At 51.9% G+C, this 14,306-nt stretch overlaps 2 protein-coding genes across 2 annotated transcripts in view; one reads left to right on the forward strand and one right to left on the reverse strand.

Moving 5' to 3' along the window:
- Window positions 1-839: 839 nt before the first annotated feature.
- On the reverse strand, window positions 840-10,882 carry ELP5 (elongator acetyltransferase complex subunit 5). Its single transcript, XM_070956590.1, has 8 exons — window positions 10,800-10,882; window positions 9,821-9,881; window positions 8,521-8,601; window positions 7,541-7,767; window positions 6,208-6,401; window positions 4,694-4,804; window positions 3,751-3,851; window positions 840-1,739 (listed from the first exon to the last, which is right to left on the reverse strand). The coding sequence occupies exons 1-8, from the start codon at window positions 10,849-10,851 to the stop codon at window positions 1,631-1,633; spliced, it is 936 nt and encodes a 311-aa protein (XP_070812691.1). The 5' UTR covers window positions 10,852-10,882; the 3' UTR covers window positions 840-1,630.
- Window positions 10,883-11,879: 997 nt separating this feature from the next.
- Window positions 11,880-14,306, forward strand: part of NEURL4 (neuralized E3 ubiquitin protein ligase 4) — a 42,846-nt gene continuing 40,419 nt past the window's right edge. The window contains 2 exon segments of the mRNA XM_070956589.1: window positions 11,880-11,984; window positions 11,986-12,165. Of these exon segments, the coding sequence (XP_070812690.1) occupies window positions 11,880-11,984; window positions 11,986-12,165 (285 nt within the window).

The raw sequence follows: 14,306 nt of genomic DNA on the forward strand, positions 1-14,306 counted from the left end.
TCGAGGAATTTGAAAGCGTGAGGATAGGGGAGCCGGCCAGTCAGCGGCGAGGCTCAGACGCGCATGCGCCGTCAAGACACACATTTAAAAAAAAACCAGAAGCGGAAGCGCATGCGCGGAGAGTTCCCGCTTTCTTTCCCTCACACAAAAGTTGAAATGCACAGACAAAAAAAAAAAAAAACACAAAAAAACCCCCGATTTAAAATACGAAAAATTATGTCAAAGCATGAACCAATTTTGTGTTTTCCCGCTTCTTTCGTAGAGGGAGCCGGGGAAAGAACCAACTATGGAAAAGAGAGGCTGGGGGGTTTTTTTGATACGGAGTTTGATATTTAGGGACGGTGGGCAACACTGCAGGGTTGTTGTGGTTTCTTTTCCCCCACCCCCACCCCCACAAATGAACAAGGCATTTTTAGGTTTTATTTTCTCCTCGGTTCTGGAGTTGTTTATGCAACCCTCTCCAAAGCTGCCTTGAAATCTAGTCATTAAGAGTTATGAAGTGATTTCTGCTTTTTTTTTTTTGTCCATTTAAAAAAAAAAACAATTATATTTTCCATTGTGTAAATAAAAAAAAAAGTCTAGCACATGGGCTCTTAAGACCCTATTTCTCAACTGGGGCCTCTTTTAAGATGGGTGGACTTCAACTCCCAGAATTCCCCAGGCAGCATAGCTGGCTGGGGAATTCTGGGAGTTGAAGTCCACCCATCTTAAAAGAGTGGTCTAACCTGAGAAAGCCTCCCCCCCCTCAAAAGATGCAGTCATTTGAGTCACCCACACCGCTAACTTTGTAAAAATATATATATATACAAATCAAAATTTTAAAAGACACCGACAAGGTGATGGTTTATCGTTTTTATGTAACTAAGATGATCAAAGGCCTGAAGATTTACAGGAATTGGGTTTGTGAGTCTAAAGAAAAGAAGGATTGGGGGGGGGGGGCGTGAGAGCAGTCTTCCAGTATTTGAGGGGCTGCCCCAAAGAAGAGGGGGTCAAATTATTCTCCAAAGGCAGGAGAAGAAGCAACGGATGGAAATTAATCAAGGAGAGAAGCAACCTGGAATTAAGGAGGAATTTCCTAAACAGTGAGAACCTGTGGAACAGCTTGCCACCAGAAGTTATGGGCGCTCCATCCCTGGAGGTTTTCAAGAAGAGATTGGTCAACCGTTGGCCTGAAATAGCATAGGGTCTCCTGCTTGAGAAGGGGGGTGGACTAGAAGACCTCCGAGGTCCCTTCCAGATCTGTTATTCTATTCCATCGCATTAGAGCCAGTCCTGTCGGCATTCAGATAAGTTTATTGGCTGCCCGGCTACGAATCTCTCCTTCCTCAAAAGGATGGCTGATACCAAATCACTCCTCCTATCCGGGATCTGAACCGATTTCCTGAAAGTCACTTTTTTTTTTTTTGGTTTTTTTTACTCCTGTCCTTTTCCAGACGAACGAAGCAGCAAATCTGGACTGTTTTTTTCTTCTTCAGGCGGCCCCGGGTTCCGATTTGCCCTGCCAGTCCCATTCCCAGCAGCCAACTGGTTCTGTCCGCCATCGTTGTCAAGAAAAGCAGCTCTCCAGGAAGAGGTGGAAGGATTCCAGTCCCAGATCTGGAAAAAAACAGCCGGCTCCCCCGTTTCTCCTTCACACGTCCAAGTCGTCATCGGGATCTTCCTCGTCAAAGTCATCGGCCGCGTCCGGTTCGTAGAAGATTTTCCCTTCCTCGGTTGATGTCTGTAGCAGAGAGGACTTCCTGGGAGGGAAGGAGGAAGAAAGCAGAGGAGAAGGAAAAAATGTATTTGTCTATCATCTCTCTCTTTTTTCACACATCTCTATCCATCCATCCTTCCTTCCTTCCTTCCTTCCTTCCTTCCTTTGGAAATTGTGGGTGTTCCATCACAGGAGGCTTTTATGAAGAGCTTGGACAGCCATTTGTCTGAAATGCTACCGGTATGAGATCTCCTGCCTGAGCAGGGGGTTGGACTAGAAGACCTCCAGGGTCCCTTCCAATCCTTTGATTCTATGGTCTGCCTATCTAACCTCTCTCTCCCTTCCCTCCCTCCATCTATCATCTATGTCTGTCTGTCTCTTTCTATCATCTAGGTACTGTCAATATCTACAGTATCTATCATCTATGTACGTCTGTCTCTCTGTCTGGCTCTCCTGGAATTTATCTATCTATCTATCTATCTATCTATCTATCTATCTATCTATCTATCTATCTATCATCTATTCCTCTCTCTCTCTCTCTTCCTCTCTATCTATCTCTCTATCATCTATTCCTATCTATCTATCTATCTTTCTATCTATATCTATCTATCATCTATTCCTATATATCTCTCTATCTATCTTTCTATCTATCATCTATTCCTATCTATCTATCCATCTATCTATTCCTATCTATCTATCTATCTATCTATCTATCTATCTATCTATCTATCTATCTATCATCTATTCCTATATCTCTATCTCTTTATATCTCTCTCTATCTCTCTCTCTATCATCTATCCCTATCTCTCTATCTCTCTATCTATCATCTATTCCAATCTATCATCTATACCAATCTATCTATCTATCTATCAATCAATCAATCTAATCTTGAGGTTCTTAAGAAGCCCTTTGTCTGAGAAGTTATAGGACCGTGATGGCGAACCTATGGCACGCATGGCACCATATCGCCTGGCATGTGTGGCTTAGCCCGCTCGTCTTCCGGGTTTCTGCTGTGCATGTGCACACGATGATCAGCTGGCTTTTGTGTGTGCGGCAGTGCCCGAAACCGGAAGAGCTGGTCTTCTGTTTTTGGCGTGAGCATGCACGCCGGCCAGCTGACTGGCATGTGCATGCGTGGCAGTAACCGGAAGACTTGCTGGCCGGTTCACATGCATGCACCGGAAACCGGAAGTATCATATCCATCGCGCGCATGCCCCCTGGGCAGCTCCTCATTCCTGGTCGTGGCCCTGACGAGCACGTACAAAGTGCTCCCTTTTCCGCACTCGGTGCCGAAAAGATTCGCCATCACTGTTATAGGGTCTCCTGCTTAAGCAGGGGGTTGGACTAGATGACCTCCAAGGTTTCTTCCACCTCTGCTATTCAACTTATTGATGAAATTGATGTGCCGTCTGACTCCTTATCCGAGCGAGGAACCAAGATGCGTTCGACATAACCTCACAGAGGTACGGGGTTCCTTTATTTTTTATTTATACATTTGCATCCCGCCTTTTATTAGTTTTACAAATAGCTTCAGGCGCAAACGTATCCAATATACCTCCCTCCTCTTTTCCCAACAACCACCGTGTGAGGTGGGTTGGGCCCAAAGTCGCCCAGTTGGCTTTCATGCCTAAGGTGGGACTAGAATTCACGCCTCCTGGTGATTGGTCCAAAGGCACCCTGCCTTCAAGCGTAAGGTGGAACTAGAACTCATCTCCTCCCGCTTTCTAACTTGGTGCCTTCACCACTAGGCCAAAGTGGCTCTCAAGCAATGTGTCAACTGAATTATAATACATGTTTTTTTAATATAATGTTCCTTAAAAGGAATATGCCAACTGAATTTTCGTTCCACTCTAAAGCTTGCTAAATGGCCTCCATTTGACTGAGTTTTCCCCTCTAAGACTTCACGTTTCTGGATTTCTTCTGTCCTTCAACGGGAGCTTGCCAAATACCCTAAGCCACCCCGAGCCGTTTTGTGGAGCGAGTTGGGCGGCGTATAAATTTTAATCGGTGGATAAATGAAATATGTGAGAGGAAAGAGACCAAAAGTCCTTACTTTTCCTCGCTGAAGTGGTACGGGAGAGGCACCGATTCCCTGGCTTGGCGCTCGGCCTCCGTGAGACGCAGGTTGAAGGTCAGACGGGCCGTCGGATCAACCTGGAAAGATTACCAAGATCAACGGCGTTTGTGGATCAAAGGAAAAGGGGGGGAAAAAAGATCTCCCTGTGCTGAAGCAGCCATCTTGGTAGTGTTTTTTTCAAACTTTTTAAGATGGGTGGGCTTCCACTCCCAGAATTCCCCATGTCAGCCATGCCTGTTTCTCTTTTTTCTTTTTTATCCTATCCTTTTAATGCGGAGAGATTGCAGAGGAAGGGATTATAAGAGAGTAAGCGGACCACAGTGGGTGTACTTATCAAAAGGAACGCATTACTGCCAGGCAATTCTGAGAGTTGAAGTCCATCCATTTTAAAGTAGCTAACTCTGAAAAACCCGGATTTACTCTAAGGAACAGAAGGATCATGGATGATTGAAGGGCGATCCCAGGGAAGACTGGGTGGATTCAACCAACAGGTGGGTGGATAGATTTTGGAGCACAGGGGTCTCTCCAGGAATTGTGGGCGCTCCATAGATGGAAGATTTCAAGCAAAAGTTGGACAGCCATTTGTCTGAGACGGTGTAAGATCTCCTGACTTGAGGCCTAAGGGTTGGACTAGAAGACCTTCAGGGTCCCTTGGATATGTCAAGAGATGGATTACTTGCTGGTCCTATCCAAACAGAGGCAGAACTCATTAAAGTATTCATTTCTAACCAATCCTCAACCTACAACAATTCGTTACACGTTACAATGGCACTGAAAAAAGGGGACTTATGACCACTCCTTGCACTTACGACCGCCAAAGCATTCCTCATGATCTGACAAAGAGCCCACCTGAATCCCCCCCCCCCCGCAAAACCAAACCCTGCTCCCAATTCATCTGTCACAAGCCCAAGGCACGTACCGCTGCGGTTTCCCGTCCTTCCTCTGCCTCGTCCTCTTTGGAAACGCCTTTCGGTGGCAGCTCGCCGAGGAATTTGAACCCATACCCCGGAAGGATGCTGAAGAGTTCTGTCTGGGGAGGGAAGGGCAGAAATGAGGGGTGGGGAGGGGAGAAGAGGGGATACAAAGAATCTGCCTCGGCTTTCCTTGGCAAGCACAACTCTTTCGACTCGCAGGTAGTCCTCGACGTATGACCACAGCGGAGCCCAAAATTTCCATCAGTTAAGTGAGACAGTTGTTAAGTTGAATCCCTGCAGTTGTTCAGTTAGTAAAAGGGTCGTTAAATGAATCTGGCTTCCCCGTCGGCTTGGTGTATCAGGTCGTGAAAAAGGGATCACGTGAACACCTGTGACCGTCATAAATGTGAATCAGTTGCCAAGCGTCCGAGTTTTGACCATGTGACCGTGGGGATGCAGCGACGGTCGTTAAGTGGGATTTTGTTGCACATGTTTTTAACTTGTGTTCGCCGCCCTGAGTCCTTCTGGAGAAGGGCGGCATATAAATACATGAAATAAATAAATAAATAATAAATAAGTGTGGAAAAAATGGCCGCCAGTCACTTTTTCTCAGTGGCGCTGTAAGTTTAAACGGTCACTAAATGAACTTGCTGCAAGTGGAGGACTACCTGTATTTCCATTTAAAGAACTCTTTTAGACTGGTGTGTGTATGTGTGTGTGTGTGTGTGTCCAACCTTGGGAGCTTTTGAGACCTGCAGACTTCAACTCCCAGAATTCCTCAGCCAGCATGGCAGCCATCTTGTCAGAGAGCGGAGGTGGGGGGGGTGGGAAGCTGGAATTCTAGTCCTCATTGTTACAACTGAGGTGTTTCCAAGCAAGAGGGGTGGCAATTATAAATTTAATAATTAAATAGTGAACAAACCGCCATTCAGCTTCCGTTCAGGGAGGGCTCGCCTCGCGCTCCTTCCCAAATGCCAAGACTGCATTTTATTTTAATTTTTTTATGATATGGAGAAACTATTTATTTCAATGGCATCTCAAACAATTAATGGCCTTAAGATATTAATCTCAGGGTCTGTTATAATCTATGTATCTATGTATATCTAGCTCTCTATCTATCTTTACGGGCGGCGGGGGTGGCGGTCCCAAGAGACCGTCTAGCGACGACGGAAGCCAAACCGGAAGCCTAGCTCTCTATCTATCTACGTATCTCCGTTTTCTTCCTTCCTTCTTTCCTTCCTTTTCTTCTCTTTCCCATTTCTCATTCTTTCCTTCCTTTTCTTCTCCTTCCATCTCTTCCTTGCTTCTTTTTCTTCTCCTTCCCATCTTCCCATCCTTCCTTCCTTTCCCTATCATCTATCAGCCAGGTGCAAGGCAAAATTCCATTTCTTCCACATACGTCCTCATTTAACGCTGAATGGAAAGACATTTCCCTGCATTTCTGACCCCAAAGCCGAGCTTTTGCAGCCTGTGCTGTCTTCGCCGTGGGTCAAAGGAAGCCCTATCTGGCCCTCCTCACCTTCTGCAGAAGCCTCTTCCCCCTCTCTCTATGGAGGACGACAGCGGTTTGGGGGGTCCCATCCCCACTTCGTCCGCTCCCCGGTCCCGGCTGCAGGGTCACCACCAGGCGGGCCAATGTCTTCAGCACGTCCAGCTGGGCAGGCGGGTGCAAATCCCCGTGGACGAGCGCCACAATCCGGACAATTTTCAGCCCTGCGGAGAAAAGGAGATTTTGAGGAAACCCTAAAGCTGCTCATCCCTTCGAGCAGCGTCAGGATTCACTCGGACCTTGATGAGACGCACTGAGAACAGAGGAACAGAACTGGGTAGCAATTGAATCCTGATGCGTGTGAAGTCCAAAACTGAGTTTCCTTGTGGAGTAAATTCTATCGATCGATCAATCAATCGACTGATCGATCTATTGATATCTATCTATTATAGATCTATATATCTACCTCTCTCTATATCTCTACCTATCTCTCCTTTTTATTTTTTTATTTTTCTCTTTTTCTCTCTTTTTCTTTCTACTTACCTACCTGCCTACCATCTATCTCTATCATCTATCTATTATAGATCTATGTATCTATATAGATCTATATCTATCTCTCTCTATAGCTCTACCTATCTTCCCTTTTTTTTCTTTCTTTTTCTACCTGCCTATCATCTATCTATCTATCTATCTATCTATCTATCTATCTATCTATCTATCTAATCTATCTATCATCTATTATAGATCTACGTATCTATGCATATTTTTATCTCTTTTTTCTACTTATGTACCTACCTATCATATATGTATCTATATCTATTTGTCTTCTTAAGTTTTCGCGGGTGCGCATATGCAAAAAATTAAAATCTCGGGTGTTTTCCCGCGTCATTGTAAATAAGTTGGTTAAAATATTTAAAATCCTGGTTAAAATCCCAGCTTAAAATCTTCTAAAAATCCTTACAGAGCACTCTGCAAGGTGCTTTAAAACCTCAGCTAAAATCCTACCAGTGACTTTAAAAGTTTTTCTTATAGCAACGTTTCTATATCTATATCTATCTATCTATATCTATCTATCTACTTACCTACCTACCTAAGCAATAGCACTTATATCCTGCTTTACAGCTCTCTCTAAGCGGTTTACAGGGTCGGCATACTGCCCCCAACAATTTTGGGTCCTCATTTTACCGACCTCAGAAGGATGGAAGGTTGAGTCAACTTGGAGCCTGGTGAGATTCAAACTGCCAAATTGCAGGCAGCCAGCAGTCAGCAGAAGTAGCCTGCAGTACTGCACCCTGACCACAGCGCCACCACAGCTCAATCTGCACCCCTCTGCCCCTCCCAATGCCCCCCCCTTTTTGTTCACCAGCAGCATTTGCTCTCCTGGGCAGCTGTGCCAGCACTTGGCAGACAGAGGGAAAGGGAAGGCGGAGTAGCAGCCAGCTGAGGGAATCCAGCACGATCGTGGCGGATCCCTGTGAGGTTGTAGCCAGGCGGGACGCCAATCCCGAAGCGGAGAATTCTCCCAGGGTCAGGCCGCTGCCTCTCCCGCACCAGCCCAGGGGATCTGGGAAAGCATCATGAAACAATATCCTGGAAGAAAGCGAGTTACAGGTAAGTCCTCATTGGAGCCCAAAATTTCTGTTGCTGACTGAGACATTCGTGAAGTGAGTTTTGCCCCATTTTACGACCTTCCTGGCCACGTCGTTAAGTGAATCACGGCAGTTTTTAAGTTGGGAATGCAGTTGTTAAAAGTTGCAAAAGGGGATCACGTGAGCCTGGGGACACTGCGACCCTCATATAAACAAGCCAGTTGCCGAGTGGCCCGTTTTTCGATCAGGGTGACCACGGGGATGCTAAGACGGTCGTAAGTGTGAAAAAGTGGTCATAAGTCAACTTTTTCCAGTGCTGTTTTCACTTTGAACGGTCAACTAAAGGAATGGTTGTAACCAATAAAGGAGAATATTTGTCGCTGGGGGTTGAACGGGGGGGGGGTCCTCAGTGGTCTCTGAGCTGGGTCGTTTTCTTGCAGACGTTTCATGACCCAAGTAGGGAACTTCATCAATGTTAAATGAGTGGAAGTTGAGGACTATTGTATACCCTGCTGGCTGTGTACCACACACTGAACTACAAAGTAAGCGACCCACAGAAATCCAGAAAGCTGAGTGGAAGGAAGCACAACTCACACTCTCACATCCGTGAGAGCCAGAGGTCTTTTCCCAACAGCCAAATGTTTAGCATTGGCCTAAATTTTGGACTGGCTCACAGTGCCCTTCCCTGCTTTCAAATTTCACACACACACACAGAGAGAAACATACACACACAAAATAGAAATTTAGGACTTACCGGGAGGTCACTTCAGTGCTCAGCCCAGTCTTGAATTCCAATTCTGAGAGATCAAAGCTGAGAACGTGGATGCACTCTGCCCTAGAGAAGAAAAGCAAGGTAGCACTTAGATTTATATACTGCTTCACAGTGCTTTACAGTCCTCTAAGTGGTTTACTGGGTCAGCCTCTTCCCCCGACAATCTGGGCCCTCATTTTACCCACCTCGGAAGGAAAGATTAGAAGGCTGAGTCAATTTAGAGCTGGTCAGGATCGAACTCCTGGCAGTGAGCAGTGAGTTAGCCTGCAATACCGCATTCTGCTCTGTCTCTCAGGTTCACTGCTTAGCCTCTCTTGGGCATCCTGGCCCCACTTCTTCCCTGCCTACAAGGCGTCCCAATCCTGAAAGGCCCTGGCTTGACTTGGCCTACTCCTCTCCATTTTCCTCCCAAGCCTATAAGAGCCTTGGTGGCGCAGCAAACTAAAGCGCTGTTAAGTAACACCAGCTGCCTGCAATTACTACAAGTTCAAATCTCACCAGGCTCAAGGTTGACTCAGCCTTCCATCCTTTCGAGGTAGGTAAAATGAGGACCCGGATTGTGGGGGAAATAAGCTGACTCTGACGCTTGGGGTGGGGCAGGGCGAAAGCCCTACTAAGCAGGTATATACAAAAATATGAAGGCTATTGCTTAACGCACTGTAAGCCGCCTTGAGTCTCCGGAAAAGGGCGGCATATAAATCGAACCAATAAATAAATAAATAAATAAATAAGCCAACGAAGCCACCCCCTTGATCTCGAGTTCCGGCTCATCTTCCTCCGCAGATTCAGGCTCTGACGAGGGCATAACATGTCCCTTGACAAGCAAAATCACAAAACTTGTGTCTCACTTAGTTTGGCCACGTCATGGGGGGAGGGGGATTCACCAAAGAAAGCCATTATGATAGGAAGAGTCAGTTGTTAATGTGGCTGTGCCAACACTTGAGAATTGGGCTACTCTCCTTTGCTACTGTGCATTTTAATTCGTATATCTGTACAATAAGGTGCAGCCAATGGGGGGGGAAACTTCCTATGTTCCCCAAAGCTACCTCTGGTTGTGAAAGTTGGACCTTGAAAAGCAAGACCGGAAGAAAATCCACTCGTTCGAGCTGGGGTGCTGGAGAAGGCGCCTGTGTATTCCTTGGGCAGGGGACTCTCATCTTAGGGGAGCAGCCCATCTGTGGGCTGGCACCAAGCATTCGAGGTCGGTTTTGCCAAGCCACAGGGGTGGCCTATAAATTTGATACAGTGATAAATTCAAAGCCCCCGGGAGTCTCCCACTCACCGCTGGGCGGCAGCTGTGATGAAGCTCTTCAGCAGGGAGCGTCCTTCGCAAGCAACTGCATCTGCCAGAGGGGAAAAAGCGAAGTCGAGTCTTTTGGGTTTAAATCTTTTAGTTCGGTTTTAATATCGTTCTTAATAAAATTTTAATTCTGTGTTCTTTTAATCTTTTAACTATATTTTTACTTGTTTTACAACCTGCAAGCTGCTCAGAGTGAGGGAGATGGGCGGCCTAAAACTTTGCGATAGAAAGAAAGAAAGAAAGAAAGAAAGAAAGAAAGAAAGAAAGAAAGAAAGAAAGGCAGGAAGGAAAAGGAAGGAAGGAAAAGGAAGGAAGGAAGGAAGGAAGGAAGGAAGGAAGGAAGGAAGGAAGGAAGGAAAAGGAAGGCCCAGAAGGGAAACAGACTGGTCAGCCATAGCGTCTCTCTTGACCACTCACGAGCAGCTGCTTCCTCCTGGACACTCTTTGCCTTTCTCAGCTGGCACTTCCATTGGGGGGGGGGAGGGGGAGAAAAACTCTGCCCAGGATGGGAGGCCACTAGGAGATCCCCTGCAGGGGGGATGGGAGGCCACCAGTAGAAGCCCTGCATGTGATAGGCCACTAAAGGATACCCTGTGGGGGGATGGGAAGCCACCAGGTGATGCCCCACATGCAATAGACCACCAGGAGATCCCCTGAAGGGGATGGGAGGCCATTGTGAGATTCTCGTCAGGCCAGATCTCTGAAGGGATGGGAGGCCACCAGGTGATCCCCCGCATGCAATCGACCACCAGGAGATCCCCTGAAAGGGATGGGAGGCCACCAGGAGATCCCACAGCTCCAAGACAGAGGCCAGTAGCAATCCCCGCTCGTACTTCGGCCAAGGAGACAACCTCCCCTCCCCTCCAGCTGTCCCGTAAAGGGGCCGCCCCTCCGCAGCAGCCGAGGGGGGGGACTAGCAGGGCCAGGCCGGGTGGGGAAGCCCCCCTCCCCAGCCCCTCACCCTGGAGGAGGAGGAGCCCCTCGGCGGCCCCGGACAGCACCGCCTCCAGCATCCCTTCGCGGCTCCCTTCCGCCTCCCCTGGCGTCGCCCGCGCGCCCTGATGACGTCACTTGGGCCCGCCTGAGGGAAAAATGGCCGCAGAGCCTCCTCAGCGCCCTCTGCAGGTGGGCCTCGCCATCGCCTCCGAGGCCATAGGTGGCTAACAGAGCGCCTGATTGGGAAGAAAAAAAAAAAAGGAAGAAGCCCCCATCCTTCCCCCTCCCCCAAAAGTCAGCTTTTGGGACTTTTTTCTCTTCCGAAAGAATTGGGGGAGGGGGGAAGAGAGGTTTCAGCGCCATGTCTGCCCGGTTAAAGCCAAACACGACTCAGATTGCACCTCCCCCTTCTCGCTGGGCCCACAGAAGCCACTACAAAGCACATGCAGAAGCGCCAGGCGGGGAACGCGGCTCTCTTCCTGTCACATCCCACGGGGCGGCCGTAAGACCCCAGACGACCCTCTGAGGGAAGCCCAGCGGCGACAGAAGGGTCGCAAACCCCCTCGGCCGTCAAGCGCGACGCCGTTGCTAAGCTGAGACGGGCCTGTTGTCAAGGACGGCCGTCAAGCGCGGCCCCGTTGCTAGGCAGGGAGGCCAGTCGTCAAGCGCGGGCCATTCGCGGAACAGGGCGGTCCGAAAGGAGCCCCGTTGCTAGGCAGGGTCGTCAAGCGCGGCCGTCAAGCGCGGGCTAGTCGCGGAACACGGCGGTCCGAAAGAAGCCCCGTTGCTAGGCAGGGTCGTCAAGCGCGGCCGTCAAGCGCGGGCCAGTCGCGGAACACGGCGGTCCAAAAGAAGCCCCGTTGCTAGGCAGGGTCGTCAAGCGCGGGCCAGTCGTGAAACACGGCGGTCGAAAGAAAGAACCCCCCCGTTGCTAGGCAGGGAGGCCGGTCGCCAGGAGCGTCCGTCAAGCGCGGCGCCGTTGCTAGGCAGTCCGGGCGCGCGGCCCCCGTTGCTAAGGGTCGAGCCGGCGGGTCGTCAAGCGCGGCCGTCGAGCGCGGCCGGGCGCCCTCCTGCCGCCAAGCGGGGCGGCGGCGGCGGCGGCGCCATGCCCCTCTGCCGTAAAGCGCGGCCGGGCGCCCTGCTGCTGCGGGGGCCTGGTCGGGGCGGGATGCTGGGCGGCGGCGGCGGCGGGGGCGGCGGGGGGGGCGGCGGGCGGGGGCGGCTCTCCGCTGCCGCTGCTGCACCCGCGGACGGGCCGGCTGGTGACGGTGTCGCGGGGCGGGAGGAGCGCGGCTCGCTCGCAGCCCGGCCAGGAGTTCAACCACGGGCTGGTGCTGAGCCGGGAGCCCCTCGCCCCAGGAGCCCTCTTCACCGTCCGCATCGACCGCAAGGTCAGCGCAGGGGGGCAGGGGGAGGGGAGGGGTCTCCCGGGGGGGTCCCTTGGGGATTTGGGGGAGGACCTGGGGGGGTCGCAGGGGAGGGGGCTGCAGGAGGGGAGGGGACCCCTAATGAAGTAATGGGGGGGTCTTGGGGAGGGACTTGCGCTGTGGGAGGGGGGGTCCCAGGGGAGGGGTCCACAAATGGCTAGAAGCAATTGGGGGGGTCTTGGGGTCTCTTAGGGATGGACCTACGCTGTGAAAAGGGGGAGGACCTGGAGGGTCCCAGGGGACGGGACAAGGGAGGGGAGGGGTCCCCTAATGAAGTAATGGGAGGGAGTCTTGGGGATGGACGTGCGCTGTGGGAGGGGGGGTCCCAGGGGAGGGGGAGGCAGGACAGGGGAGGGGTCCACAAATGAAGGCTCGAAGCAATTGGGGGGAGGGGGTCTCTTGGGGATGGACCTGCACTGGGAGATGGGGGAGGATCTGGGGGGTCGCAGGGGAGGGGGCTGCAGGAGGGGAGGGGACCCCCAATGAAGTAATGGGGGGGTCTTGGGGATGGGCATGCGCTGTGGGAGGGGGGGTCCCAGGGGAGGGGGAGGCAGGACAGAGGAGGTGAGGGGTCCACAAATGAAGGCTAGAAGCAATTGGGGGGAGGGGGTCTCTTGGGGATGGACCTGCACTGGGAGATGGGGGAGGATCTGGGGGGTCGCAGGGGAGGGGGCTGCAGGAGGGGAGGGGACCCCCAATGAAGTAATGGGGGGGGTCTTGGGGATGGGCATGCGCTGTGGGAGGGGGGGGTCCCAGGGGAGGGGGAGGCAGGACAGAGGAGGTGAGGGGTCCACAAATGAAGGCTAGAAGCAATTGGGGGGAGGGGGTCTCTTGGGGATGGACCTGCACTGGGAGATGGGGGAGGATCTGGGGGGTCGCAGGGGAGGGGGCTGCAGGAGGGGAGGGGACCCCCAATGAAGTAATGGGGGGGTCTTGGGGATGGGCATGCGCTGTGGGAGGGGGGGTCCCAGGGGAGGGGGAGGCAGGACAGAGGAGGTGAGGGGTCCACAAATGAAGGCTAGAAGCAATTGGGGGGAGGGGGTCTCTTGGGGATGGACCTGCACTGGGAGATGGGGGAGGATCTGGGGGGTCGCAGGGGAGGGGGCTGCAGGAGGGGAGGGGAGGGGACCCCCAATGAAGTAATGGGAGGGAGTCTTGGGGATGGACGTGCGCTGTGGGAGGGGTGATCCCAGGGAAGGGGTGGGCAGGACAGGTGAGGGGTCCACAAATGAAGGCTCGAAGCAATTGGGGGGAGGGGGTCTCTTGGGGATGGACCCGCCTTGTGAAATAGGGGAGGACCTGGGGGCGTCGGAGGGGAGGCGATCCCCAATGAAGTAATGGGGGGTGGTCTTGGAGATGGAGATGCGCTGTGGGAGGGGGGGTCCCAGGGGAGGGGGAGGCAGGACAGGGGAGGGGTCCACAAATGAAGGCTCGAAGCAATTGGGGAGGGGTCTTGGGGTCTCTTGGGGATGGACCCGCACTGTGAAAGGGGGTGGACCTGGAAGGTCCCAGGGGAGGGGTCCCCTAATGAAGTAATAGGGGGGAGTCTTGGGGATGGACATGCGCTGTGGGAGGGGGGTCCCAGGGGAGGGGGGCTGCAGGACGGGAGGGTTCCACAAACAAAGTCTAGAAGCAATTTGGGGAGGGGGCCTTGGGGGTGGTGAGATGCGCTGTGGGATGGGGGCAAAGCCTAGGGGTCCCGGGGAAGGGGGTCTGCAGGAGGGGAGGAGGAGGGGAGCAAGGGGAGGAGGAATTGCGGGGGTCTTGGGGATGGCGAGATGTGCTGTGGGAGGGAGGAGAGAGCCTTGGGGGGGTCGCAGGAGAGGGGGCTGCAGGAGGGGGAGGAGCAGGGGAGGGGTCCTCAAATAAAGTCAATGGGGGGCTGTCACAGTGATGGAGGTAGGTGGCTGCCCTTCCCTCTGTTGGGGGGAGGAGAGACCCTGGGGGGGTCACAGGAGAAGGGGCCAGAGGAGCAGCCAGGGAGGGGGGGATCCCCGCAGGAAGGCTGAGGCAATGGTGGGGAAGGTTGCCCAGGAGGGGTAGGGGAGGGGTCTCCAAAAGAAGAAGAAGGGTTGAGTTGTCTTGAGGATGGAGCTGGGCAGCTG

The sequence above is a fragment of the Pituophis catenifer genome, unplaced genomic scaffold, assembly GCF_029215685.1.
Source record: "Pituophis catenifer annectens isolate HBS135680 unplaced genomic scaffold, rPitCat1.0.hap2 SCAF_102, whole genome shotgun sequence".
Lineage (NCBI taxonomy): Eukaryota > Metazoa > Chordata > Lepidosauria > Squamata > Colubridae > Pituophis > Pituophis catenifer.

Excerpts from the sequence above, each read along its gene's own strand:
- ELP5 (XM_070956590.1), bottom strand. The coding sequence starts at position 10,851 with ATGCTGGAGGCGGTGCTGTCCGGGGCCGCCGAGGGGCTCCTCCTCCTC. Across the intron at positions 9,882-10,799 it reads GGGGCTCCTCCTCCTCCAGG|ATGCAGTTGCTTGCGAAGGA; the intron begins GTGAGGGGCTGG and ends CCCCTCTGGCAG. Across the intron at positions 1,740-3,750 it reads TACCACTTCAGCGAGGAAAA|GAAGTCCTCTCTGCTACAGA; the intron begins GTAAGGACTTTT and ends CTTCCCTCCCAG.